General features: G+C 47.7%; 2 protein-coding genes across 5 annotated transcripts; one reads left to right on the plus strand and one right to left on the minus strand.

Annotated features, from left to right (window-relative positions):
- Positions 1 to 728: 728 nt before the first annotated feature.
- On the minus strand, positions 729 to 19,902 carry LOC112266287 (methyl-CpG-binding domain protein 5). 4 transcript variants are annotated; one of them, XM_024443673.2, is made up of 10 exons: positions 19,743 to 19,902; positions 17,080 to 17,577; positions 16,751 to 16,853; positions 14,559 to 14,739; positions 11,638 to 14,127; positions 7,986 to 8,236; positions 6,376 to 7,740; positions 5,296 to 5,369; positions 3,711 to 3,786; positions 729 to 2,596 (listed from the first exon to the last, which is right to left on the minus strand). In XM_024443673.2, exons 2-10 carry the CDS (start codon positions 17,199 to 17,201, stop codon positions 2,525 to 2,527), a joined length of 4,734 nt encoding a protein of 1,577 aa, XP_024299441.1. In that variant the 5' UTR covers positions 17,202 to 17,577; positions 19,743 to 19,902; the 3' UTR covers positions 729 to 2,524. The 4 variants fall into 4 exon arrangements, 3 of the variants coding, with proteins under 3 accessions (XP_024299441.1, XP_024299440.1, XP_024299443.1); XM_024443672.2 differs by having other exon boundaries at positions 19,369 to 19,901; XM_024443675.2 differs by having other exon boundaries at positions 6,397 to 7,740; positions 19,369 to 19,900.
- Positions 19,903 to 21,314: 1,412 nt separating this feature from the next.
- orc4 (origin recognition complex, subunit 4) lies at positions 21,315 to 26,333 on the plus strand. Its single transcript, XM_024443671.2, has 14 exons — positions 21,315 to 21,471; positions 21,695 to 21,766; positions 22,098 to 22,174; positions 22,797 to 22,887; positions 22,988 to 23,063; positions 23,179 to 23,264; positions 23,347 to 23,395; positions 23,497 to 23,648; positions 23,978 to 24,151; positions 24,284 to 24,370; positions 24,461 to 24,569; positions 24,694 to 24,789; positions 24,877 to 24,944; positions 25,968 to 26,333. Exons 2-14 carry the CDS (start codon positions 21,710 to 21,712, stop codon positions 26,148 to 26,150), a joined length of 1,305 nt encoding a protein of 434 aa, XP_024299439.2. The 5' UTR covers positions 21,315 to 21,471; positions 21,695 to 21,709; the 3' UTR covers positions 26,151 to 26,333.
- Positions 26,334 to 26,978: the final 645 nt, after the last annotated feature.

Genomic DNA, 26,978 nt, shown 5'->3' on the forward strand with positions numbered 1-26,978 from the left:
GGGCTCGGCCTGAAGGCCCAAACCGACAGGGCTCGGCCTGAAGGCCCAAACCGACAGGGCTCGGCCTGAAGGCCCAAACCGAGGGCTCGGCCTGAAGGGCTCGGCCTGAAGGCCCAAACCGACAGGGCTCGGCCTGAAGGCCCAACGACAGGGCTCGGCCTGAAGGCCCAAACCGACAGGGCTCGGCCTGAAGGCCCAGGGCTCGGCCTGAAGGCCTGACAGGGCCCTGAAGGCCCAAAACAGGGCTCGGCCTGAAGGCCCAAACCGACAGGGCTCGGCCTGAAGGCCCAAACCGACAGGGCTCGGCCTGAAGGCCCAAACCGACAGGGCTCGGCCTGAAGGCCCAAACCGACAGGGCTCGGCCTGAAGGCCCAAACCGACAGGGCTCGGCCTGAAGGGCTCGGCCTGAAGGGCAGGGCTCGGCCTGAAGGTCCAAACCGACAGGGCTCGGCCTGAAGGCCCAAACCGACAGGGCTCGGCCTGAAGGCCCAAACCGACAGGGCTCGGCCTGAAGGCCCAAACCGACAGGGCTCGGCCTGAAGGCCCAAACCGACAGGGCTCGGCCTGAAGGCACAAACCGACAGGGCTCGGCCTGAAGGCCCAAACCGACAGGGCTCGGCCTGAAGGCCCAAACCGACAGGGCTCGGCCTGAAGGCCCAAACCATCACTTCTTTCTTTCCATACTAATATGACATACTGCCCATTATCCATTTGAAACGTTTCTTCTATCCTTTAAACTATTATTGTACTATCTGCACTGATTTTAATGAATCATTTAGGTTGTTAAAAGTTGATTCTGAATTATTATTATTTTTTCAAAGATCGCATGCTGCCTAAATATATAGTGAAGCCTTTTCAGACCTTATGCTTATAAATAAGCATGGTCCCCAGAGACTGGAGATACGCAACCTTAACTTTCTGGAAGGAGGCAGTCAATGACCTCTTCAGGACATGATCTACTGTAACAAACACTACAGAAGAGATAGCTAGCAGAAGGGAAAAACACAGTAGTACACAACGTCAAGGGATCCAAAAAGAACACATTTGAAATCAAACTGGAAAACAGTCAGGTTAATGGCTAAACTGAATACAGCATATAGGCTATTTCTGTGTAAAATAAACACGTAAGGCTTTGAGTTTATAACTCTCGGTTGTATTATTGCCATCTAGAATATTGTAAAGCTTAAAATAAATATGAAATACTGTACATAAATAATTTATAACAAATAAACTACACATAAGGCCCCTAAATTGTAGGATGAACTCTTTTCCACCATTTTACCTCAGGCAGTTAGTGTTATTTTCACAATCCACTCTTAAGTCATAGTAACATACGGCATCTATACTTGTGGTTGGTTACGCGATCTAAAGCTATCGCTGTGTGATAAAATGATGACACTATTTGAAAATGATATTAAGAAAAATAAATCACATCAAAAATAAATTTAAATGATGCAAAAACAGCTGACTGGTATTTGACAACAGTCTGTGGTTTTAGTAGGTTGAGATCCTGGAATTAGAAGGATGCTTCATTCCAATCATCCTTTTTCTATGGTAACCGTAGAAACAGAAAGACTTTCAGCTGGTAAAGTTCACTCTGTTTTTAAAACACATAAATTGAACAAACACTTAGTGGTGTTGAAGTGAAGCCCGTTTCTCCTGGGTCTGGATTCAGAAAGCGTCTCAGAGTTGTGGGTGCTGAACTAGGATCAGTCTCGCCCCTCTTAGATCCTAATTAAGATGATGTGGACAAGGGGGACCTGATCCTACTGCCAGTGATGATCTAGTAGCAGGCCCCACTCTGTATATGTCATCTTATTCATTATAATATTAAAAGTGAAACTGATCCATGATCAGCACTCCTACTCCTCGAATGCTTTCTGAATACAGTCCCTGCTGGTCAAGCCAATAAACAGCAGGTCTATAACATCACCATATAAAAGCTTCCGGCTGGATCTCGTCTTTACATGTCCCTTGCATACAGTCAGAATGACAGTGTGTGTTGAATAAAAACCAGGACATCGGTGCACTTCTGCTGCTGCTGCTTTGTACAATACAAGTTCACATGTGCATTATTAAGTATGTTGTACATCACCAGTGTACAATATTTACATACGTTTCTTAATATTCATGAAATCTTCCGTATTACCTATATACATATTGAAAATGTATCAGAAATATTTGGACTGTCTATTTTCTTTAAAATGTAGTATTTTTCTTCTATTTATCAGTTTTTTTTTAAATGTTATTCTAGAAAAAATAGTTGTCATTCAGCTAGCTGTAGACACATAACCGTTGTTTTTTACAGTTGAAATTCAAAACTGTAATATTTTTGTTTGGCTTTTCCAGGACTTTCAATGTCAGTCAGCTACGGAGGTCGTGGGACGATAATGTACCACTACTATCCATATTGTAGCACCTGGTTGGAGTTCAAAGGTCGCGGCGGGGCGGTCTGAACCGTTGTTCCAAGGCTGGGCACTGGCTAGATACTGGACTGTCATTAGCTGACCAAACACATTCAATGTTATCTGGAGATCTTTCTCCTCTTGGGCTTGGGCAGCTTCACCTGTCTGTCTCTGGAAGGGATCTGATGGACCTGAGGACAGAGAAGACATAATACATTAATGGATGACCAGGGCTCTAATTTAACTGGGTGGTTCCAGCCCTGAATGCTGATTGGCCGACAGTCGTGGTATAATCAGACTGTATACCCAGGTATGACATTTATTTTTACTGCTCTAATTACGTTGGTAACCAGTTTATAATATCAATAAGGCACCTTGGGGGTTTGTGGTATAGGGCCAATATTCCACGGCTAAGGGCTATATCCAGTCTCTCCGCGTTGCGTCGTGCCTAAGAACAGCCCTTAGCCGGGGTATACTGGCCCATACCACACCCCCTGGGGCCTTATTGCTTAAATGGAACCCTAACATTTAAATAACATTTAACTTTTAGCCTTAACCCAAACCCTAACTTTTAGCCTTAACCCAAACCCTAACTTTTAGCCTTAACCCAAACCCTAACTTTTAGCCTCTACTTTTAACCCTAACTTTTAGCCTCAACTTTTAACCCTAACCTTTAGCCTCAACTTTTAACCCTAACCTAAGGACAGAGAAGACAATAGAAGATGTATTAATAGCAACCAAACAACCCAGTCTCTGTTGGCTTGTGCGGGTAGTAGTGTAGATTCTACAGTGTTTAATAGCACCTGAGTTCAGACAGAACTCCACAGACATCCTAATCTGACTAAGCTGTCCTCTTTTCCACTCAAAGTGTCTGGTTTCATATTTCGCCTGTCTGAATTCAGAGGAAAGGCAGCAAGATGCATTAACAGCACAGTGAATCCTTTTCAAATTGAAATGTGGTGCTGGTTGAGGGGTTGTTGCAGCTTGTTTATGTAATCCTCTGACTGGGGGGTGTGTGTGTGAGGTGTCTCCCGGCTGACACAGAGACAGCCCTTTGATCAACAGTGGCTGTAGTCTTAGTTCTGCTCAGCTTAGCCTGGGGGACAGTCTAGAGAGGGAGGGAGGTAGTAGAGGGAGACAGGAGGGGCAAAGGGAGAGAGGTAGAGGGGCAGAGGGAGAGAGAAGGAGGGCAGAGGGAGAGAGAAGGAGGGCAGAGGGAGAGAGAAGGAGGGCAGAGGGAGAGAGAAGGAGGGCAGAGGGAGAGCATGGTGTTCTAATCTTTCTAGATGGTACTAGTATACTCACAGTCCCTGACATCTTGTCCAGCTCACTCATGGCCTCATGTATAGCAGCTTCTAAATGATTATTCAACTTCCCAGCTCTGTTGGGAACAATGAAAACAAAATCATGTCTCAGAAACATCAATAAGTCCATACCTAAACACTCAGCATTTTCTTTTTCGCTTTGGACAAAAACATGAATAGATTTGTTCAACTCTGCCTCCTGCTACACAGGGATAAAGTATGCAATTATAACATGAGCTGTAAGCAATGACACGGAATGGTCCAGGTACATTTTTACAGAACATTGAGGGAGAAGAGCTAAGGTAAGCGCTGTGTGTGTGTGTGTGTGTGTGTGTGAGTGAGTCAGAACAGGTGCAGTGGAGGAGGTTTTTCATCATCAGGGGGTAATGACTAGCCAGCCAGGGCATCCAGGGGGTAATGACAAGCCAGCCAGGGCATCCAGAGGGTAATGACTAGCCAGCCAGGGCAACAGCAGGGCATCAACAGGGGGTAATGGCTAGCCAGCCAGGGCATCCAGGGGAATGACTAGCCAGCCAGGACATCCAGGGGGTAATGACTAGCCAGCCAGGGCAACAGCAGGGCATCAACAGGGGGTAATGACTAGCCAGCCAGGGCATCCAGGGGGTAATGACTAGCCAGCCAGGGCATCATCAGGGGGTAATGACTAGCCAGCCAGGACATCCAGGGGGTAATGACTAGCCAGCCAGGGCAACAGCAGGGGGTAATGACTAGCCAGCCAGGGCAACAGCAGGGGGTAATGACTAGCCAGCCAGGGCCAGCCAGGGCAACAGCAGGGGGTAATGACTAGCCAGCCAGGGCAACAGCAGGGGTAATGACTAGCCAGCCAGGGCAACAGCAGGGGGTAATGACTAGCCAGCCAGGGCAACAGCAGGGGGTAATGACTAGCCAGCCAGGGCAACAGCAGGGGGTAATGACTAGCCAGCCAGGGCATCAGCAGGGGGTAATGACTAGCCAGCCAGGGCATCATCAGGTGTAATGACTAGCCAGCCAGGGCATCATCAGGTGGTAATGACTAGCCAGCCAGGGCATCATCAGGTGGTAATGACTAGCCAGCCAGGGCATCATCAGGGAAGCAGCAGTCCCAAAAACACCCTATTCAGTGCATTACTTTGACCAGGGCTCAGAGTGGGACAGAGAGTACAGACAGGTGATTCAGTAGTCAGTGGTATTAACCTCTCCTCAACACAGACCAGCCAGCCAGGATGGAACTAACTAGCCAGCCAGCCAGGATGGAACTAACTAGCCAGCCAGCCAGGATGGAACTAACTAGCCAGCCAGCCAGGATGGAACTAACTAGCCAGCCAGCCAGGATGGAACTAGCCAGCCAGCCAGGATGGAACTAACCAGCCAGGATGGAACTAACCAGCCAGGATGGAACTAACCAGCCAGGATGGAACTAACCTGGCCCATCAACATTCTAGAATGGAATTCCACTCTTAAAATAGAGCAAATAAAACACATCTGTTCATCTTTTTAAAACACAGGAGAAACTGGTTCCACATACACACTGATGTAAATAATCACAACATGTCCAGTACCATCCATCCTACAGCAATAGAACTTACTTTCTGTTCCTCTTGGTCGCTCTGTCAAGGGCCTCTAGGTCATGTGTCAGTGTTTTCAGCTTCTCCGTCTCCACCTGGGGTAATAACAGATGTCAGACAGTGTTTTCAGCTTCTCCGTCTCCACCTGGGGTAATAACAGATGTCAGACAGTGTTTTCAGCTTCTCCGTCTCCACCTGGGGTAATAACAGATGTCAGACAGTGTTTTCAGTCTCCACCTTCTCAGACCAGTCCTCTCCACCTGGGGTAATAACAGATGTCAGACAGTGTTTTCAGCTTCTCCGTCTCCACCTGGGGTAATAACAGATGTCAGACAGTGTTTTCAGCTTCTCCGTCTCCACCTGGGGTAATAACAGATGTCAGACAGTGTTTTCAGCTTCTCCATCTCCACCTGGGGTAATAACAGATGTCAGACAGTGTTTTCAGCTTCTCCGTCTCCACCTGGGGGTAATAACAGATGTCAGACAGTGTTTTCAGCTTCTCCGTCTCCACCTGGGGTAATAACAGATGTCAGACAGTGTTTTCAGCTTCTCCGTCTCCACCTGGGGTAATAACAGATGTCAGACAGTGTTTTCAGCTTCTCCGTCTCCACCTGGGGTAATAACAGATGTCAGACAGTGTTTTCAGCTTCTCCGTCTCCACCTGGGGTAATAACAGATGTCAGACAGTGTTTTCAGCTTCTCCGTCTCCACCTGGGGGTAATAACAGATGTCAGACAGTGTTTTCAGCTTCTCCGTCTCCACCTGGGGTAATAACAGATGTCAGACAGTGTTTTCAGCTTCTCCGTCTCCACCTGGGGTAATAACAGATGTCAGACAGTGTTTTCAGCTTCTCCGTCTCCACCTGGGGTAATAACAGATGTCAGACAGTGTTTTCAGCTTCTCCATCTCCACCTGGGGTAATAACAGATGTCAGACATTATGTTGGGTCTAAGAATAGGACCAAAAGCCTGACTAGGTCCCATCAACATGACCATCAGTAGCAGAAGTAGTGATCGCCGAGAGTTACTTTAATCTAAAAAGGTACAAAAGTCAAGTCAATAGTGAAAGAACTAGATTTGTGGGTGTGTATTTTTCTTTCACCTGTCTCTGAAGACATCTCACCTTGCTGTCCTCTCTGAGCTGCAGGCTGCCATGGTGATGGTTGTGCCCCGCCTCCTCCCCTGACAGTTTACCAGGCCAGGATGGGAACCCTTTAAAGCCCTGTCCCCAGACCAGATCCCCCATGTTAAACGTCCTGGGTCTATAGTGGAGCATCTCTGACGATGGGCTGTCCGGCTGCCTCAGGTCCTCCTCGCTGCTCAGGGACTTGGTGTCAGACGGGCTGGGGGCACAGCCTCCGTTGAAGTGACCGTTGTAGTGGCCCACGTACTCTTTAACCAACGGACCCTCCAGGCTGGTGGAGGAGCTGGGAGACTGGTCGTCCCCGGTTAGGTCCCCCTGTCTGGGGGGGCCGAGGGGGTCAGACACACCGTACCCCCGTAGAGAGAACTGGACCTGGGGGGGTCCGACGCCACCTCCGTTCATATGGGCGCATCTCTCCACAGTCTGATCCAACCTCTCTTTGTAGTTAACGATGTTCACGGCCGTCCGGTTGCAGTTGTTGAAGCGGTTGAATCCATCCTCCAGGAAGGCCTTGTCTGAGGGGACGGGGAGAGAGTGGTGGTGACCTTCGTGGGGGGAGCTGTCGGCTGGACAGGGGGGTGCAGGAGCTAGACTCCCAGGTCTCTCCATACAGGGGCTGCTGCGGACATGAGTGGAGCACTCTAGGAACTCCTCACCGCCCCATGCCGTGTGACCTCTGTCCAGACTTCCGGAGTACCCAGTCTCGCCTTCCCACTGCCCCCTGGGGGTGCCATGGCCTGGGGATCTGAAGTAGTCCTGGTGGGAGGCCTCTGGAAGTGCTCCCTGACCCTCGGGGATGCTAACAGTACTCTTCCCCTGACCAGAGTGCTTCCGGGGCCGTCCTGCTCTGACTTGCCTGGGTCTGGGCTGTTGGCTCAGGGTCGGTGTCTGCTCCCCCTCCTGGTGCGCCACCCGGTGGCCACTATGGCTGACTGCAGCATGGCTGTGAGGGAGGTTGTGGTTGATGCTGACCGGCTCCCCTACGGAGTTAGTGAAGGCAGTCATGGTGCTGAGAGTGGGTACCGGGCTGGACTGGGTAGTGCCACTAACCGTGGTGGTGATGACTACATGCATTCCTTTACTGGCCGCATCCACCACAGCCCTGTAGATGGCATCTACAGACTCCACCCCTCCGCTGGGTAGCCTATCAGAGCCGTGCATCCCTGGGGGAAGCCCTTCTCCCTGAGTCTGTTGCATCTCCTGTTGGCTGACACCAAACTGGGTGTGTGACAGCATCCCCTGAGACTCAGGAAGTGATGTCATACCAGACTGAGAGATCATCTGTGAGTGAGGGAGTGAAATGCTGTTGTCTGGCAAACACCCCTGAAACAACACAGACATAAACTTCATTGAGAGAAAAATGAAAACGTGTCATTATCACTCCTAGCATGTCAGAGAATCCACAACTATTGGGGTCTTTTGAGGAGGACGGAATGTATCATGTAGATCATCCACCCGTAGTGAAGAGTGAATCAGATAATCTTATCATCTCTATTCATTCTATTTCTATCTGCAACGCTCAGAGCGTTTCACGTCACTGAACACACCCTTCAAACAGACAGACTAACCTGGAAGTTCTGGAACAGGCAGGCCATAGGGTGGGCGTTGGAGGAGTTGTTGTTTTCAGGGAAGCCAGGTTGCTGTGAGCCCTGGTAGCCAGGAGGGAGACCCTGCATGGCCCGCTGAATGCCCTGATGAAGCTGCTGCTGCTGGGCATGACGCTGCTGGAACACCTGGGTACCACCGCCACTGCTGGAGCTGTTGATGACGTGAGGCTGGAGGCTGGTTATGCTGCAGTTTACGAGGTTAGATGGGTCTCCTGTTGGGGTGGAAGAATAATACTGTTCATTGTTACTTTCAAATCAGGGAAATTCCACACCTTAACTGCCTGGAGAAGACAGGTCAGAGGGGTAACTCAATGCTGAGCAAAATGATGGAAGAAGAGTGGGAAGATGGAAATTCTTGTAATTGAACGAATAAACTGGAGAACCCGATGGCTTAGGCTGTAGTACTGTGCTCCACTCCTCACAGGTCTATTTTCTCCTCCTAACTAGTTCCTCCGCTCACTAGTCTAGCTCCTCTCCTCCCACTAGTCTAGCTCCTCTCCTCCCACTAGTCTAGCTCCTCTCCTCCCACTAGTCTAGCTCCTCTCCTCCCACTAGTCTAGCTCCTCTCCTCCCACTAGTCTAGCTCCTCTCCTCCCACTAGTCTAGCTCCTCTCCTCTCACTAGTCTAGCTCCTCTCCTCTCACTAGTCTAGCTCCTCTCCTCTCACTAGTCTAGCTCCCCTCCTCTCACTAGTCTAGCTCTCCTCGCTCACTAGCTCCCCTCCTCTCACTAGTCTAGCTCCTCTCCTCCTCGCTCACTAGCTCCCCTCCTCTCACTAGTCTAGCTCCTCTCCTCCTCGCTCACTAGCTCCTCTCCTCTCACTAGTCTAGCTCCTCTCCTCTCACTAGTCTAGCTCCTCTCCTCTCACTAGTCTAGCTCCTCTCCTCTCACTAGTCTAGCTCCTCTCCTCCCACTAGTCTAGCTCTCCTCCTCGCTCACTAGCTCCCCTCCTCTCACTAGTCTAGCTCTCTTCCTCGCTCACTAGCTCCCCTCCTCTCACTAGTCTAGCTCCTCTCCTCCTCGCTCACTAGCTCCTCTCCTCTCACTAGTCTAGCTCCTCTCCTCTCACTAGTCTAGCTCCCCTCCTCTCACTAGTCTAGCTCCTCTCCTCCCACTAGTCTAGCTCCTCTCCTCTCACTAGTCTAGCTCCTCTCCTCTCACTAGTCTAGCTCCTCTCCTCCCACTAGTCTAGCTCCTCTCCTCCCACTAGTCTAGCTCCTCTCCTCCTCGCTCACTAGCTCCCCTCCTCTCACTAGTCTAGCTCTCTTCCTCGCTCACTAGCTCCCCTCCTCTCACTAGTCTAGCTCTCTTCCTCGCTCACTAGCTCCCCTCCTCTCACTAGTCTAGCTCTCTTCCTCTCACTAGTCTAGCTCCCTCCTCTCACTAGTCTAGCTCCTCTCCCTCGCTCACTAGCTCCCCTCCTCTCACTAGTCTAGCTCCTCTCTCCTCGCTCACTAGCTCCCCTCCTCTCACTAGTCTAGCTCCTCTCCTCTCCCACTAGTCTAGCTCCTCTCCTCCCACTAGTCTAGCTCCTCTCCTCCTCGCTCACTAGCTCCCCTCCTCTCACTAGTCTAGCTCTCCTCCTCGCTCACTAGCTCCCCTCCTCTCACTAGTCTAGCTCTCTTCCTCGCTCACTAGCTCCCCTCCTCTCACTAGTCTAGCTCCTCTCCTCCTCGCTCACTAGCTCCCCTCCTCTCACTAGTCTAGCTCCTCTCCTCCTCGCTCACTAGCTCCCCTCCTCTCACCAGTCTAGCTCCTCTCCTCCTCTCACCAGTCTAGCTCCCCTCCTCTCTCACCAGTCTAGCTCCTCTCCTCCTCTCACCAGTCTAGCTCCTCTCACCAGTCTAGCTCCTCTCCTCCTCTCACCAGTCTAGCTCCTCTCCTCCTCTCACCAGTCTAGCTCCTCTCACCAGTCTAGCTCCTCTCCTCCTCTCACCAGTCTAGCTCCTCTCCTCCTCTCACCAGTCTAGCTCCCTCTCACCAGTCTAGCTCCTCTCACCAGTCTAGCTCCTCTCCCCAGTCTAGCTCCTCTCCTCCTCTCACCAGTCTAGCTCCTCTCACCAGTCTAGCTCCTCTCACCAGTCTAGCTCCTCTCCCCAGTCTAGCTCCTCTCACCAGTCTAGCTCCTCCTCTCACCAGTCTAGCTCCTCTCCTCCTCTCACCAGTCTAGCTCCTCTCCTCCTCTCACCAGTCTAGCTCCTCTCCTCCTCTCACCAGTCTAGCTCCTCTCCTCCTCTCACCAGTCTAGCTCCTCTCCTCCTCTCACCAGTCTAGCTCCTCTCCTCCTCTCACCAGTCTAGCTCCTCTCCTCCTCTCACCAGTCTAGCTCCTCTCCTCCTCTCACCAGTCTAGCTCCTCTCCTCCTCTCACCAGTCTAGCTCCTCTCCTCCTCTCACCAGTCTAGCTCCTCTCCTCCTCTCACCAGTCTAGCTCCTCTCCTCCTCTCACCAGTCTAGCTCCTCTCCTCACCAGCCTCTGCCTCAGCCTCGCCTCTCACTAGCACCCCCCCCACTAGCCTCCCCTCTCACTAGCCTCCCCTCCCAAGCTCCTCACCTCCCAAGCTCCTCCCCTCCCCCCACTAGATGCCACTCTCCCTTCCCTCCCCTCCACTCTCACTAGCCTCCCTCCCCCAGCTCCCCCAATAGCCTCTGCCCTTCACTAGCCTCCCCTCCCACAAGCCTCCCCTCCCCTCCCACAAGCCTCCCCTCCCCTCCCACAAGCCTCCCCTCCCACTAGCCTCCGCAGTGCTCAACCAGTGTGGCTGCACTGCTATGATATAGTGGTGATGGTTGCCGGGGAGGTTGCTATGGGAACGGTGTGATTGGTGGTGCTGTCTGAGCCGTGGCTTATTTCAGAGGTTGCAGCCTGGAAGAAGACTGGGGGTTGAGGAAGGGATGTGATTTAATGGCCTAGGCAGGGGGATGGGGTCAGAGGCAGGGCTGGATGCTTGGATGGTGGTGGCTGGGGAGGGGGAGCTGTCTGGGCATGAGGTAGGAGAAGAGAAGTGCTTGGTTGGAATGAACCCATCTAGGGAGATAGGCTAGCAGTCCACAAAGAGATGAAAGATATAGCATATGTTTCTCAGGAAGCATAGTGGCTATCTTATAGTATTTAGCATTATTTCCTGCTATCGTGTTCACACAACAGTAGGCCAAATACAGCCATGTGTAACACAGTGGGCCAAAGGAAAAAATGATCTATTCAGTTAGGCCTGTATCAGAGCAGACACATAATAAGGCTAATGAAGGAACACAACCCTTCTCCAAAGGCTTCACCCAGGCCTCCATTCAGAAGCCAGCGTTACTATAGCTACCAGCCAGCTCTTCACTATATCTGGTCAAGAGCTCGTTTCTTAAAAAGGAGGGAGAAAAAAAGATCTGTTTTCATTTTATTCTGCCACTGAGCTGAGCACTGCAACTAGCATGCTAATAAAGAGAGAAGCCACAATGATTATACAAACATGAGGGCCAGTCTCTCAACGTACACTCTCTACGAGAGACTAAAGACTGTCGTTCAACTCAAAGGCCATCTAGGTGGATTTATCAAACTCACACACCATCACAGAGCAAAGCGCGATCATCGAACAAAGTGTGCGTTTCTCTCAGTAGCTCACCTGGCTCAGAGATGATTGGACCACAACTCCCATCATTGTTGCCGAGTGTCATTCCTGACATACTAGTCCTTCCCAGTGCAGCGTGAAGGTGACTGTGCTGCTGCTGATGTGGATGTGGATGTTGACTTGGGTGGGACAGTGGTGGTGGGTTAGTGTTAGGATGGTGGCTCAGGGGCATGTTCCCTGGGCCAAGGCCCACTTGTCCACCGGGCCCCAGAGGGCCACAGTTCACCAACGAATTGGCCTGGATCTGGTTCATCAACCCTGGGAACCGAGGGCTGTGAGAATGAGGGCCTCCAGAGTCTATACTCCGGCAGTACATACCTTGACCCTCCCCTTGGCCTAGCATCCTCTGTTGGGCCAGTAGGCTCTGCTGCTGGGAGGCTCCAGGAGGCATGACCCCAGCCACATCGCTGTAGTGCATCTGACCAGGTCCTGGGGGGCCTACAGGGCCTTGGTGCTGGTTATGGTGGTTGTTGTGGTTGCTCATGGACTGAAGCAGCTGGGCCATGGAGGTGTTGGTCTGTAGGCCCCCAAGCCGGGCCACTTTCCTCAGCTGTTCTGCTGAGCTTGGTAGTGGTAGCCTGGGACCTGGACCTCCACCCATGTTAGGAGGCTTGTTGAGCATGTTGAAGACCATGCTGTCGTGGTGGTTGAGGAGGTTGTTGGGCGGTGGTGGGACTGGCGGCTGCTGCTTGCGCTTACGGAGCAGGGGGTCTCCTCTGTCTCTCTGCTGGGCCATGAGCTTGTCCCGGAGGGCAGCCCGACCGCTCTGGCCCCCTGCTGCTGCTCCTTCCGCAGTGGAGGGCATGGTGGGGTTAGGGGGAAGCATGGGGTTTAAAGTGCTGCTACTGGGCCTCTCTATGCCGCTGAGAGGGCCACTGGGATGCCCAACTCCACTACTACCACCATTACCATCAACCCTACCTGGGCCTCCACCTCTACTGCCAGTCTCACTGCTGTTGTCACCATGTTTGTTTTGATTTGCTAGCTGTGCTTTGGCTGCTGCTGACAGTAGGCTGCTGGCGGGGAAGGAAGCAGCATTCTGCTGGTTCACGATCTGGTTGAGGGGCATCCCTAACAGTCCTGGGTGGTTCTGTCCCTTATGGTTCTGGGGCTGGTGAGGAGCAGCGATGGAGGGGCCAGAGGAGGTGGCAGGGGGGTACATGCCGGGGTTGTTGTGCTGGGTGTTGATAGCGTTCTGGTTACTCATCTCAACCAGCAGCTGACTGGGTAGGTCTTTGTACTGGTGGAGTGGGTGTGAGTCAGGCTTGGCAGAGGGACTGGAAGGCATGTTAATGGGCATGGCGGGCCGGGGGGAGCGAGGAGGAGCCTTTATCCCGCCACACGGACCCTGACTGGGGCCTGAGGGCATGGCAAAGCTCCCATGGTCCGAGGAGGTGGAGGAGGAGCGAGAGCGCTGGGGAGAGGCCTCCATCCTGCTGCCCAGGACAGGGCCTGACATGTGGACTGGGGAGGTGACGGGAGAGGGGGACATGGAGGTGGTTATGGAGGTCTGATGCTGAGTCCTCTGCATGTGACCTCCATGGCTGTGGCCCACTGGGCCGGGTTTGACAGTGGGGAGGGGGAGGTTGCTTGGCAAGGGGACAATGGCGGGAGGAGGGTGGTTGTTCATGTTTACATTCATCATTGGTACCTGAGAGGAGTGGACACTAGGGTGGAAGTTGGAGTTTGTTTTGGAGTTTGTCTGGCTGATACTGATGCTAGGCTTGCTGGGGATGGGGTCTAGGATGCCTAACGGGTCCTTTTCAGAGGTCATCTGCTTTTTCTGGAGGGTACAGGAGGGAGGTATGGCAGACGGGGGGCCAGGGTGTGGGGCGCTGGGCTGTGTATTGAGGTGAAACGGTGGTCGTATGGAAATATCCATACTGGGGGATCTGGGGAAGTTACACACAGGCTTCTTCATCATGACTGGGCTTTTGGCAGTGGCGGTAGGGGAGAGGGGTGTGCTAGTCCTTCCTGCCATAGCGCAGGACGTCTGGGTCCCAGTCGGAGAACCGTGGAGGAGCATCCCTGGTGGGGAGAGAGGCGTTCTGTTGGCCCCGTGGATGGGGCTGGAGCTGGTGGCTCCAGGGAAGCCACAGGGGTTGTTTCTGAACCCATCTGGGCTCCCCAGAGGATCAGACCTGAGGCTAGGGGAGAGTGGTGACCCGTCCCTGGGCCCATAGAGCTGGGAGCCGGGGCCCCCTGGACTCAGCATGCTACCATAGCCAGAGCAGTACGAAGACCTGGGCCCAGGCTCACTGCTCAGTCTCTGCTGTCTGTTGGGATAACCAGGGTAAAGCTCCAGCTGCTGGGGTGGACCTCCTAGCTCTTGGGGAAAGTGCCGGTGACCTGCTGCAGCCGCCATCATCATTTTGAAAGGGTTCTTGCAGTTGGGAACCACAGAGTTGGGTAGCGGTGACTGGTGAGATTTATTCCGTATTGCTCGGGGATTCGTGGAATGTGACGGGGCCATTGATGTTGAACCTGAGGGGGAAGATAAGTGAAATGAGTGTTAAAGCTGAAATCTGCAATAGAGGAAACAGCACCACTGTTTGCCTGAGGACATCTGTTATTGTTGATGAAACAGAAGTGGAGATTCACCACTGTGGAGGGAGAGAAAAAAAGGCTTGATTGTTCTATCGCTCATACAATGTCAGAGTGAAATAAATAGTGTTTGTTGTTTGAAGCATCATCTTTGTTTTTGTAATACCGCAAAGAGACGCAGCAGTTTCACCATTACGGACTCCAGCTTTAAAACATTGGAAGTGTTTAATGCCACTGTGAAGCCAATTTCAAAATGTCCTTTTTTTCTGACCTTGTTCTATATCACCCATGAAACAGTCTGAAATCTGTGAGAAATGTATCATTGGAAAACAACCAAAACAGTAGTGATACACAGTCACTAGGATACTTACTTGTACCTCCACCAGGACTGGTAAGAGTCAGAGCAGGGTGTGGTAGCGCCATAGTTTTGTGTAGAGTGGCCACAGCCAGCAGCTTTCTTTTATGGATACACAGCTTGGTGACGTCTTCATCTGCCCTCACGTCCTCTGCCGTCCTCTGTTTAACGGCAGCCCCCGGATCAAAGTTAAACACCTGAGGAAAGGAGAGTCAGCTCTCTGTTACCTGGCCTGTCTTGGTGAAAGGAGTCAGCTCTCTGTTACCTGGCCTGTCTTGATGAAAGGAGAGTCAGCTCTCTGTTACCTGGCCTGTCTTGGTGAAAGGAGAGTCAGCTCTCTGTTACCTGGCCTGTCTTGGTGAAAGGAGAGTCAGCTCTCTGTTACCTGGCCTGTCTTGGTGAAAGGAGAGTCAGCTCTCTGTTACCTGGCCTGTCTTGGTGAAAAGAGAGTCAGCTCTCTGTTACCTGGCCTGTCTTGGTGAAAGGAGAGTCAGCTCTCTGTTACCTGGCCTGTCTTGGTGAAAGGAGAGTCAGCTCTCTGTTACCTGGCCTGTCTTGGTGAAAGGAGAGTCAGCCTCTGTTACCTGGCCTGTCTTGGTGAAAGGAGAGTCAGCTCTCTGTTACCTGGCCTGTCTTGGTGAAAGGAGAGTCAGCTCTCTGTTACCTGGCCTGTCTTGGTGAAAGAGAGTCAGCTCTCTGTTACCTGGCCTGTCTTGGTGAAAGAGAGTCAGCTCTCTGTTACCTGGCCTGTCTTGGTGAAAAGAGAGTCAGCTCTCTGTTACCTGGCCTGTCTTGGTGAAAGAGAGTCAGCTCTCTGTTACCTGGCCTGTCTTGGTGAAAAGAGAGTCAGCTCTCTGTTACCTGGCCTGTCTTGGTGAAAAGAGAGTCAGCTCTCTGTTACCTGGCCTGTCTTGGTGAAAGAGAGAGCTCTCTGTTACCTGGCCTGTCTTGGTGAAAGGAGAGTCAGCTCTCTGTTACCTGGCCTGTCTTGGTGAAAGGAGAGTCAGCTCTCTGTTACCTGGCCTGTCTTGGTGAAAGGAGAGTCAGCTCTGTTACCTGGCCTGTCTTGGTGAAAGGAGAGTCAGCTCTCTGTTACCTGGCCTGTCTTGGTGAAAGGAGAGTCAGCTCTCTGTTACCTGGCCTGTCTTGGTGAAAGGAGAGTCAGCTCTCTGTTACCTGGCCTGTCTTGGTGAAAAGGAGAGTCAGCTCTCTGTTACCTGGCCTGTCTTGGTGAAAGGAGAGTCAGCTCTCTGTTACCTGGCCTGTCTTGGTGAAAGGAGAGTCAGCTCTCTGTTACCTGGCCTGTCTTGGTGAAAGGAGAGTCAGCTCTCTGTTACCTGGCCTGTCTTGGTGAAAGGAGAGTCAGCTCTCTGTTACCTGGCCTGTCTTGGTGAAAGGAGAGTCAGCTCTCTGTTACCTGGCCTGTCTTGGTGAAAGGAGCGACGTTTATCCACAAGAAAGTACATAAAGTAAACATCAGTAAAAAATGGAACGTCCGCTACTTGTCAGGTCATATCCTCCTCCAAGCCTCCTGCTTCTCCAGAAGACTACTTCACATTTGCATATGAATACATATTGGCCTTGAATAGGAACGCAGTTCCCTGCCCGTCTCCGTTTCAATATAACGCAACACACAAAAAAAGTATAAATTAAGACTGTATGCAGCAGAAAATATAGCCTGCTATATGTTTTTTAAATATAGCCTACTATATGTTTTTTAAATATAGCCTACTATATGTTTTTTAAATATAGCCTATTATATGTTTTTTTAAATATAACCCTGCTATATGTTTTTTTAAATATAACCCTGCTATATGTGGGAAAACAACCTCTGTTTAATTGAATATCTAGGTTTAACAAAACTGTTCATTGCATCACTCAGGAGTAAACCTTAATCTCCACCCTTAAAAGGGATACTTCGGGATATTGGAAATGAGGCCTGACACTTCCCCAGAGTCTGATAAACTTTGTGGATACCAGTTTTATTTCTCTGCGTGCGGTTTGAATGAAGTTGCTTACTAGCGCAATTGCTAACTCTGCTAGCATGCTGACTCTGGGGAAGTAGATAAAGGGCCTTGTTGACAAAATCCCAAAGTATCCCTTCAAGCTTTGTGTGGTGTTTCTTTGGCAGCTACGCATTCAGAGAGTCAATTTAGGTTAGCTAAAGACTGAGACAGACAGGACAACCAAGATGGTTAGTGAACGTACCTTTGGGAGGATGAGTGGGCACTCCAGGCCACACTTGCAGGTCCCGTCTGTGAGCAGGTAGCTCTTCACCTGGTCTAGACAGGACAGCACCGAGCCACTGGGACTGGAGGATACAAACCAAAACAAATGTTTAGAAGAAAAACATGAATCGTCCAATATACGAGTGTCTCATAAGGAAATGTATCTGTTACTTTATCCCAACCTCTCTGAAAGAAACACACAGGTTGGATAGATGATACTAGCCACCAAGACTGTAGGTTACAAACCAAATAGAAGTGCATTATTGTGGTATCATTACAAAAAAAACAGAGCACTGCAATGGGTCTTACCTGATGTAGAGGACTCCATTAGTTGGATCCACCTTGCGATGCCAGCCAATAGGGACCTGGACAGGGGCTGTATGCCCCACCCCCTCTGAGACCCCTCCCTTACAGTCCTTTCCTCCATTCATTGTTCTAGTTGGTTTAGTACACAACACCTTAGAGCATATCACACATCAACCAGAGACTTCAGAGTACATGGCATCTTTGTCTTCCAATAAAGAGGACTTTGTAGTGCACTACAATTTCACTCTCAAAGTTGGATGAAGTATGGGCTGGGGTCTGTGTGATGTGAGGCAAGCTCACTGTGAATCCTAACCTTTGAGACCCTTCATAGTTTTACTACTGAACACCAACGAGATTTCCATATTTGTCTCGGTCATTCAGAGCCATAGACACTGAATCAGATTCAGAGAGGCTGGGGCAACAGATGGAACCAGGAGTGGCTCATGAAGACATGCTAGGGGTTCCTTCTGGGGCAGGTTATTTGAGGGATTCCCATGATTCCTGATTGGGACAAATAAAGAAAAGTATTAGAAAACATTGTTGTATGACATCATCCAACATTTACACAAAACTACATGTAACAACAAACTGAAAGGTTTGCGTATGTGCAGTTGTTGTAGCCTACATTCATGTTATGTCCAATTCAGACCTACCTGACCTACCCACCATTATCTAACGGTGCAGATTTAACATCAGTTTGATACACTGAATAATTCCTTGCAGACAAGTTCTGTCAAAGATATAGGAGTGGCACTCCGGGGGGTGTAAATGTATTTTCTAAAGACTAAGGATCTTACTATTGTTGTGTGGCCATGCGTTGGCCTTGACTGTCAGAAGGCTCAGTGCTGTACTGTCACAGGCTACTAATCCAAGCCCTTGTGTGCTGACTCATAACTGTCCCTGTGTAGGGATGGAGGGAGTGGGAGAGCTAAAGAGGCAACACAAGCATCAGGTTCTATCTGGAGTCAAGGTATGGGCGGATGGGTGGAGAGGCGCCCAGGCTCACAACAAGCAGATGGGAAGAGAGAAGGCTCTGTATTATATGATGTAGCTATGATAGGGACCCGATGCATCTCTGCTTGGCACTCAGCGTTAAGGAGATTGATTGAGGGTAAAGGCCCTGCTATAGACTAGCGTCTTGTCCAGAAGGTGTAAGTGTACATCAAGCTGCCTCACAATACAGAAACAGGAGATGAGCCGCTCCACTTGCACAAGCCAAGGCTACTTACTACTTATGATAGTTGATTATGTAAAACCTCTATTCACTGTCAAAGAACACCGAATCGTCTTTATGGAAATCATCATGCCAAAATACGGAGGTGTTACAGGGCTAATACATCTATGACAAATCTCCTGTGTGAGGATTTGATTTGGTGAAATATCTACTGGCTGAACCTCTGGAATGTCATGGGGCTGACACATCAGACTGGGCCCATTTTGGGTTGCAGAAAAGCAACGACCCATTTATGACAGCAGGCATAATGGCATTGCACAGCTCTCTGTGAGTCAGGTGCTGCATTTCCACAATATATTTTGAGAAATGACAGCAGGTAGCTCACTAACTCTTATTAAACTGACAACCACACGAAGATGAGGAAGAAAGACACACACCTGTACAGCTGCGAAACTAGGCTATTGTTAATAATTGGCACGATCTATAATGGCAAGCTATTGCACCAAAGAAATCTGAAATGCCAAATCAAATGGCTTGTGGAAATGGCTCGATCAATGCATCATAAAGCATAACGCTACTGTACATAGAGCACTCCTTTTCGTCTGCAGAATCAAAAAGGTCTAGCTACTAATTATTACAAGTTAGCTAGCTACCCAGATAACGTTAGCTAGCTTTGGGGGACATACAGAGTATTTATCTAGCTATCTTGCCAACTGAACTACCTACATAGCTAGCTTCTAAACTAGCATATCAGCTGATATCCAACGTTACTTAACCTAGCTAGCTAACGTTAGCTACAAAGAATCAACATGTTTACTGGTAGGTGGGTGATATCTAGTCACCTGATATTAGCTCACTAACAGTTAGCTAACTCTTCGGTCTAACGTTACAAAGTCAATATAAGACGGTTGTTTTAACGAAGAAAAACAACCACTAGCGGGCCTTATTTAGCCCACCGATAATGACTAGCTATCTAACGTTAGCTAGTAGACAGCTAGCCAAACATGATTTATCGATGGCAGGCTAGGTAACCAACTTAGCTAAGCTAGCTAACTAGCAGAATGCTAACGCTAGTAAGTAGCTAACGTTAACCGAAAAGCAATTGTAAATAAACATACCCGTGTAATCTAACACAAACTCCAAAACATTAACATGCCTTTAACGATATTCCACTGTACGAAAAAAGTATATCCCGAATTGAAAGTCGAAGTTTTTAAAAATCGTAACTGGGGAGCGTTGAGCGTATTTTCCAATGTGAAACGTCTCCAGCTAGGGACGAGGCAGAGACAGGCCAGTGAAAGAATAGCTGAGCAGAGGGTTGCTTTGCAAAGACAGGAGCTTTTGAGATTCCAATCTTATAGCCTAAAAAAAACGTTTTTCCATCTTTCAGAGTATCAAATGATTCCGTGAAAGTCGATGGTGGCTGAAATAGTATATTTCAACTCCCTCCAATTTGCTTCTGGCCCTTTAAAAATAAAAATAAAAAGCCTACCCATCAAATGTCTCGGCTGGTTCTCCCTAGGCTTGGGATAAAGATGGAGTGCTTTACTGCTCCTGCGCCTCAGAGAGATGAGGAGAGAGCTAGAGAGCACAGAGTTAGCGCAATTCGGAATCCTTGGGACGTCCTTACCCTAAACTCTAAACCTTTCCTTTTTCTTTTCCTTTTTTGCCTTTGCCTCCTTTTTGCCTCCTTTGCCTTTTTTGCCTCCTTTGCCTTTTTTTGCCTTTTTTAGCCTCCTTTGCCTTTTTAGCCTCCTTTGCCTTTTTTGCCTCCTTTGCCTTTTTTGCCTCCTTTGCCTTTTTTTGCCTCCTTTGCCTTTTTTGCCTCCTTTGCTCTTTTTTGCCTCCTTTGCCTTTTTTTGCCTCCTTTGCCTTTTTTGCCTCCTTTGCCCTTTTTGCCTCCTTTGCCCTTTTTGCCTCCTTTGCCCTTTTTGCCTCCTTTGCTCCTTTTTGCCTCCTTTGCTCTTTTTGCCTCCTTTGCTCTTTTTTGCCTCCTTTGCTCTTTTTGCCTCCTTTGCTCTTTTTTGCCTCCTTTGCCTTTGTCTTTTTAAATTGTAACTTTAAAGGGGTGACGTCAAAATTGGGATGTCCCAAGGATTCCATTTAGTATTTTCCCGAGAGCACAGTGGGGGGCAGATGTTTCTCTGACAGGACTAGAGCAAAGAGCAAAAACAAGAAACACATCGTGTTACACAATTATGGAATCCAACAGAAAAGTGTCTGTCCAGATATTAATTCAAATTAAATTACAAATCTGTCACGTTTCACTTCTGCTGATTCAATAAAAGGTAGTGGTGTAAAGTACTTAAGTAAAACAACGTTTTGGGGTGTATTTGTACTATACTATTGATATTTTTGGCAACTTTTACTCCACTATATTCCTAAAAAAAATAATGTAATTTTTACATTTTCCCTTACACCCAAAAGTACTTGTTACATTTTGAATGCTTAACACGACAGGAAAAATGTCAAATTCACACATTTATCAAGAGAACATCCCAGGTCATCAATACTGCCACCAATCCGGCTGACTCACTAAACACAAAGGCTTCGTTTGTAAATTATGTCTGAATGGTGTAGTATTCCCTTAACTATCCGTAAATAATAAATAAAATACATTTGTGCCGTTTGGATGACCTAATAGAAGCAATTTGAAATTATTTATACTTTCACTTTGGATACTTAAGTATATTTAAAACCAAATATTTTTAGACTTTTACTCAAGTAGTATTTTACTGGGTAACTTTCACTTTTACTTGAGTCATTTTCTATGAAGGTATCTTCATTTTTACTCTAGTATGACAATTGGGTACTTATTCCACCACTGATAAAAGGCTCAACACATATGTGTCTGACCTGACATAGAATAAGTAAAGCTTCCAAGAGCAGACTACTACTTCTGTCTACCAAAAGGTCTGGACCATTCATTATGCATTCCCATCACAAGTGCTAACTTGGTGGCGGTGGTAAGATAATCACTGTTGGAAGAGAACATCCCCTCCTTGATTAAGTACATTTGATATTAATTAGATGCAGGGAATCTTACATACTGGAATTATTAATTTAAATGTGTGTAGATTATTTTGTGCAGTAATATAGCCTCCTATTGTAGGTCCAATAATTAGGTGACCCGGAAGTGGATTGGAGTTGTGATTGTTAAATGAGAAATGTCTTCGCAAAGATTCCAATTTCGCGCTTAGACCACTGTCATCGGGAAAAAAGTAAATAGTTATTATTATTAACATCACCAAACTTGTAAATATCACTTAGTCATATGTTTCATCTTACACTTGTATTTTTATAAGGCGAGTTAGCAGCTAACGTTAATTCCTATAATAGAGAAATATATCGCTTTGTTTGCGCTGCATGCCATGTTGCTTGCTAGCTAGCTAACGTTACTGTAGTTAGCTTCAGCGCAAGTCTCGTGTGTTTTGTCCATTCTAGACTGTTGCCACCACCATGAGTAAACGAAAAGTGAAGGAAACACACATGCCAGTCGGCGAATGTATTTCTCAGGTTTGTATTGGTTTGTTTTATTGAATGTGTACATTGAGCAGGCAACGTAAAGGATCAATACATGAGTTGGTTGTGGTGACCTTGCTAGATCGAATCCCCGAGCTGCCAAGGTACAAATCTGTCGTTCTGCCCCTGAACAGGCAGTTAACCCACTGTTCCTAGACCGTCATTGTAAATAAGAATTTGTACTTAACTGACTTGCCTAGTTAAACAAAGGTTAAACATTTTTTTAAACCTTACCCAGATAACACATTAAGGTATGATGTCCCATGGACAACATTATTCGCCTTTACTTAATAATGACTCTTTTTAGTATGGATATATTTTTCAGGTTCAGATGATATTGAGGGAGAGATTCTGTCATCAGAGACTTCCTGAAAAGCCAGTGGGAATGGAATCACAACACAAGTAGGTTCCTTGGTGGTGCTGACCTGCTAACTAAGGTTTTATTAATTGACAAACGTGACATTCACTGACTACTGTAGCAGATTGATTAATGTAAGGGTAATGGTATGAGTTGGGACTATTTGCCATAACACATGACAAGTGTGTTTTTTGAGGGGTACTCCACAGTGTCATGGCAATGTGTGTTTTATGAGGGGTACTCCACAGTGTCATGGCAATGTGCATTTTGTTGGGGGCTGAAAGTCTCAGCGTAATAAGCTTAACTGTTTAGATTTTCAATTTCACAAGGACCCAGCTGTTGTTTATTATTTGTCTCCAGCCCCACCTACACCTGTCAAGCCTGTCTCTGTGTGGCGGCCATCGGCCGCGTTTAAAACAACTGGGAACTCTGAGAAATACGAGGTCGGAGCTCTAGAAAGAGGCCTAAGTTCCCGAGTTGAATAACCGTTTAAATAGATTGTTCCCAGTCGAAGCTCGTTTTTTTCCCCCCAAAGTTCCCATTTGTTTTGAACACGCTGAAGTCGGAGAGTTCCCAGTTGTTTTGAACGTGGCAATTGGTCAGGTTGTATACTGAGCTGCAGAGAGTGGGGCATTGTGGGTAACGGTCCTTGTGTTGATGTTCCAGACACCTGCTGGAGCTGCTGAGGAGGACAGCTGTCCATGGAGAGAGTAATTCTGTACTCATCGTTGGACCCAGGGGATCTGGGAAAACAATGGTATGGATTGCTACGAGGATAGCCTTGTCCCAGATCTGTTTGTGCTGTATAGCCAACTCCTATTGTCGTCGTCATGCATGTTGACTTCTGTTTTCTCCAGCTCCTGAACTGTGTCTTGAGAGAGTTGCTGGAGGTGAAGGATGTCAATAAGAATGTGTTACCTGTCCACCTGAATGGTTGGTAGTAGGATGTCTGTGATTGTTTCTATGTTTGTTTCTGTGTCTGGTGATTCTCTGTCAGTTTCTGCACTCTGTTAATTCTCTCCCCAACTCTTCTTTACTGTCTCTCTAGGTCTTTTACAGACTGATGATAGAATAGCGCTCAAAGAAATCACACGCCAGCTCAATCTGGAGAATGTTGTTGGAGACAAAGTGTTTGTAAGTGTTTACAGAAGTTATGCTGTATGTTTTGTCCCTTTGCAATTTTTTTGCTTGCTCTTAATTTTATTGTTATTTTCAGGGTAGTTTTGCAGAAAACTTGGCCTTCCTTCTTGAGGCGTTAAAGAAAGGTAATCATTTCTGCACATTGCCCTCACTATAATTTTGAAGAATCATTCCTCTTTATGCTGACAGTATGTCTCTACAGTGTACTGTTCTCTCTTTGTCCCAGGTGATCGTAGCAGCAGTCGTCCTGTCCTCTTCATTCTGGATGAGTTTGACCTGTTTGCCCACCATAAGAACCAGACTCTGCTCTACAACCTCCTGGATGTCTCCCAGTCTGCCCAGGCTCCCGTAGCTGTGATCGGCCTCACCTGCAGACTGGTAGGGTCTCTTCTACCTCAGTTGTGTACTATCTAGCTTTTAGACCTCTCCAGTGATGAACTAGTTTTAGCTTCAAAAGGATAGGTTTCAATCTAATTATATTCTACTCTACTCACAGGTGGTACCTTAATTGGGGAGGACGGGCTCTAAGTAATGGCTGGAACAGAATAAATGTAATAGTATCGAACACATGGTTTGCAGGCGTTTGATACCATTCTGTTTACTCCATTCCAGGCATTATGAGCCATCCTCCCCTCAGCAGTCTCCTGTGACTTTACTCTACCTTCTTCTCTGGTGATCACAACTGGTCTCATCTCTACTTGCTGCAGGATGTCCTGGAGCTGCTAGAGAAGAGGGTCAAGTCCAGGTTCAGCCACAGACAGATCCACCTGCTCAGCTCCCTGAGCTTCATACAGTACCTGGACAACGTCCGCTCACAGCTCAGCCTGCCACAAGACTTCCCCGACACCAATTTCTATGACGAGTGGAATGACGGCATCAAGGTGAGGCCAGTCCAGGACTGTAAACTTATTATTATATATTTATAACAGTACTAGATTTGTGATGTGCTGTAGTTGGCTTTATCTGAAAGGCATTTTTCTTCTTACCCACAATGCTCTCTGACTTTCTTTCAGACGCTATGTGAAGACCAATCAGTGGTGGACGTCTTACAAAGACATTATAACTCCAGCAAGGACTTCCGTTCCCTGCACTTGTTACTAGTAAGAGTTTGTATCTGTAGTATAAAAGCAAAGAGTGGGGAAAAAACCCTCTAAATATTGCTGTGTGTGTGTGTGGACCCCTCTCTGCAGATGCTGGCTCTGAGCCGAGTGAGCGCATCTAAACCTGCCATCAAGCCCACTGATCTTCTGGAGGCCAGTAGAGTCTGTATGGTGGACTCTAAAGCAAACATACTTCATGGTAATTGAAAGCCTAAAGCCATTAGGGGTAGAGGTCATTATTAGATGATTTCTTTGATGGACTCATGACCATTTGATGAAACATTGATAATCTGGCCTGCATTTTGCTTTGTTGATCTTTCCAGGCCTGTCCATTCTTGAACTGTGCCTGATAATTGCCATGAAACACTTGAATGACATCTATGAAGGAGAGCCGTTTAACTTCCAGATGGTTCACAATGGTAAGGATTAACAGTTAGTAAGAGCTGGTGTGTAATAGTTGGGAATGACATACGTTTGTGTTAATAGATATTTTTTTTTTTTGTCAGAGTTCAAGAAATTCCTGCAGAGGAAATCCCATTCTATACATAACTTTGACAAGCCAGTTGTCATAAAGGTGGGTCTGCATGACATCATGGTCTCAGTAGAATGACATCAGACCCTTCCAATAGTATATTTCATAAAAATCCTATACTGTTTTTGTAGATCGTTCTCAAGGTAAGTTTATTTCACAATGAAGAAGGGTGGATATGTGCTGAATGTTGATGTATACTGAACAAAAATATAAACGCAACATGTAAAGTGTTCTCGGGTCATGATTCATGAGCTGAAATAAAAGATCTCAGAAATGTTCCATAAGCACATATAGCTTATTTCTGTTATTTTGTGCACAAATTTGTTTACATCCCTGTTAGTGAGCATTTCTCCTTTGCCAAGATAATCCATCCACCTGACAGGTGTGGCATATCAAGAAGCTGATTAAACAGCTTGATCATTACACAGGTGCACCTTCTGCTGGGGACAATAAAAGGCCACTCTAAAATGTGCAGTTTTGTCACACAACACAATGCCACGTATACAATTGGCATGCCGCCTGCAGGAATGTCCACCAGGAATGTTTCCAGAGAATTGGATGTTAATTTCTCTACCATAAGCCACCTCCAACTGCATTTTTGAGAATTTTTCAGTACGGCCTCACAACCGTTGACCACGTGTAACCACACCAGCCCAGGACCTCCACATCCGGCTTCTTAACCTGCAGGATCGTATGAGACCAGCTACCCGGATAGCTGATGAAACAGGATTATTTTTGTCTCTAATAAAGCCCTTTTGTGGGGAAAAACATTTGGATTGGCTGGGCCTATGCTCACCCATTGATGCACCCCTGCCCAGTCATGTGAAATCCATAGATTACGGCCTAATTTATTTATTTAAATTGCCTGATTTCCTTGAACTGTAACTTAGTAAAATTGTTGGATGTTGCATTTTATTTTTGTTCAGTATGTAATGCAGTTGTTTGTCCCTTCTCTGTAATACCCCTGACTAAAGTTTATTGTATACATTACAGTCTTAGCCACATGTATGCCATTGTATTATTTGATACTGAAGATTTACTCAACCCAACAACACTCTGTTCCAGGCGTTTGAACACCTGCAGCAGTTGGAGCTGATTAAGTCTATGGACAGCTCCACAGCAAAGATCCAGAAGGAGTACCAGCTGATGAAACTTTTGTTGGACCACAGCCAGATCATGGAGGCCCTGCAGAAATACCCACAATGCCCCACAGATGTTAAACAGTGGGCCATGTCTGCTTTTGGTTAAAGGTACATATTCTTCTATATTGTGTCCAGTGGGGCAGTTCTGAAAGATATGGGACTGTGGCCTGGACCCTGTCCTCAGGGATAGACAATGAATGACCTAACAAATGTTTCTGCCATGTGTTCATTCCTTGTGTGTAAATGTAAATATTTGGCTGTACTTATTGAATAAAGTCATGCAATTTTTTGGGGTCATCAGTGTACCAGTTCTTGAAACCTAAGAAGTAATCAATGCTAAATGCCACCATCTAGTGGTCTGTTTTGGAACTGACATTACAGGGGACAAGTCCATTCACATTGAGCAATCATGCTTTGTCAGGGGAATAACATACACTTTCTCTGTACAATATTTAACCAGGCATCTGAAATTAATGCAAAGAAATGCATAATTGTCAATGTCACTCAGAAAATAAGAAAATGTAATACTCCTGAACAGTAGTATGTCAGTTTAATAAGGATTTGCATTACATTTGTTTACCATGCTAGAGACAAAGCACTTTTACAGGTTCTGGGGTCTGGAAGACCTGCATCTCTTCATTGATGCTGGTGTCCCCAGCAGCGTACTGCACAGCCTTCTGCACCTTTCCCTCTGTCAGGGAGCAGGACACTTCAGCTAACTGTAGAATCCACCCAGACATCATTACCACTGAGGGACTAGCTCAAAAGATAAGGTGTGTGTATTGGGCTGATGAAGGGCTGTCATTCAACAGTCAGTACCTGTTCTAATGAACATGACGTGGTAGTTTCTCCATCTACAGCTACCACTCAGTCAACCACAATCCTCAAGAACATGGCTCCCCTCTGTGGAAACAGTGGATGCCCGGTCAGCGGA

Source organism: Oncorhynchus tshawytscha, unplaced genomic scaffold (assembly GCF_018296145.1).
Source record: "Oncorhynchus tshawytscha isolate Ot180627B unplaced genomic scaffold, Otsh_v2.0 Un_contig_3643_pilon_pilon, whole genome shotgun sequence".
Lineage (NCBI taxonomy): Eukaryota > Metazoa > Chordata > Actinopteri > Salmoniformes > Salmonidae > Oncorhynchus > Oncorhynchus tshawytscha.

What these genes read in the sequence shown, in the direction of transcription:
- LOC112266287 (XM_024443673.2), bottom strand. Translation starts at nt 17,201, where the DNA reads ATGAATGGAGGAAAGGACTGTAAGGGAGGGGTCTCAGAGGGGGTGGGG. An exon ending in AATGGAGTCCTCTACATCAG is followed by an intron (nt 16,854 to 17,079) that starts GTAAGACCCATT and finishes TGTATCCTCCAG; the next exon opens with TCCCAGTGGCTCGGTGCTGT. An exon ending in GCCTGTTCCAGAACTTCCAG is followed by an intron (nt 7,741 to 7,985) that starts GTTAGTCTGTCT and finishes GTGTTGTTTCAG; the next exon opens with GGGTGTTTGCCAGACAACAG.
- orc4 (XM_024443671.2), top strand. Translation starts at nt 21,710, where the DNA reads ATGAGTAAACGAAAAGTGAAGGAAACACACATGCCAGTCGGCGAATGT. An exon ending in TCTTGAGGCGTTAAAGAAAG is followed by an intron (nt 23,396 to 23,496) that starts GTAATCATTTCT and finishes TCTTTGTCCCAG; the next exon opens with GTGATCGTAGCAGCAGTCGT. An exon ending in GTTCCCTGCACTTGTTACTA is followed by an intron (nt 24,371 to 24,460) that starts GTAAGAGTTTGT and finishes CCCTCTCTGCAG; the next exon opens with ATGCTGGCTCTGAGCCGAGT.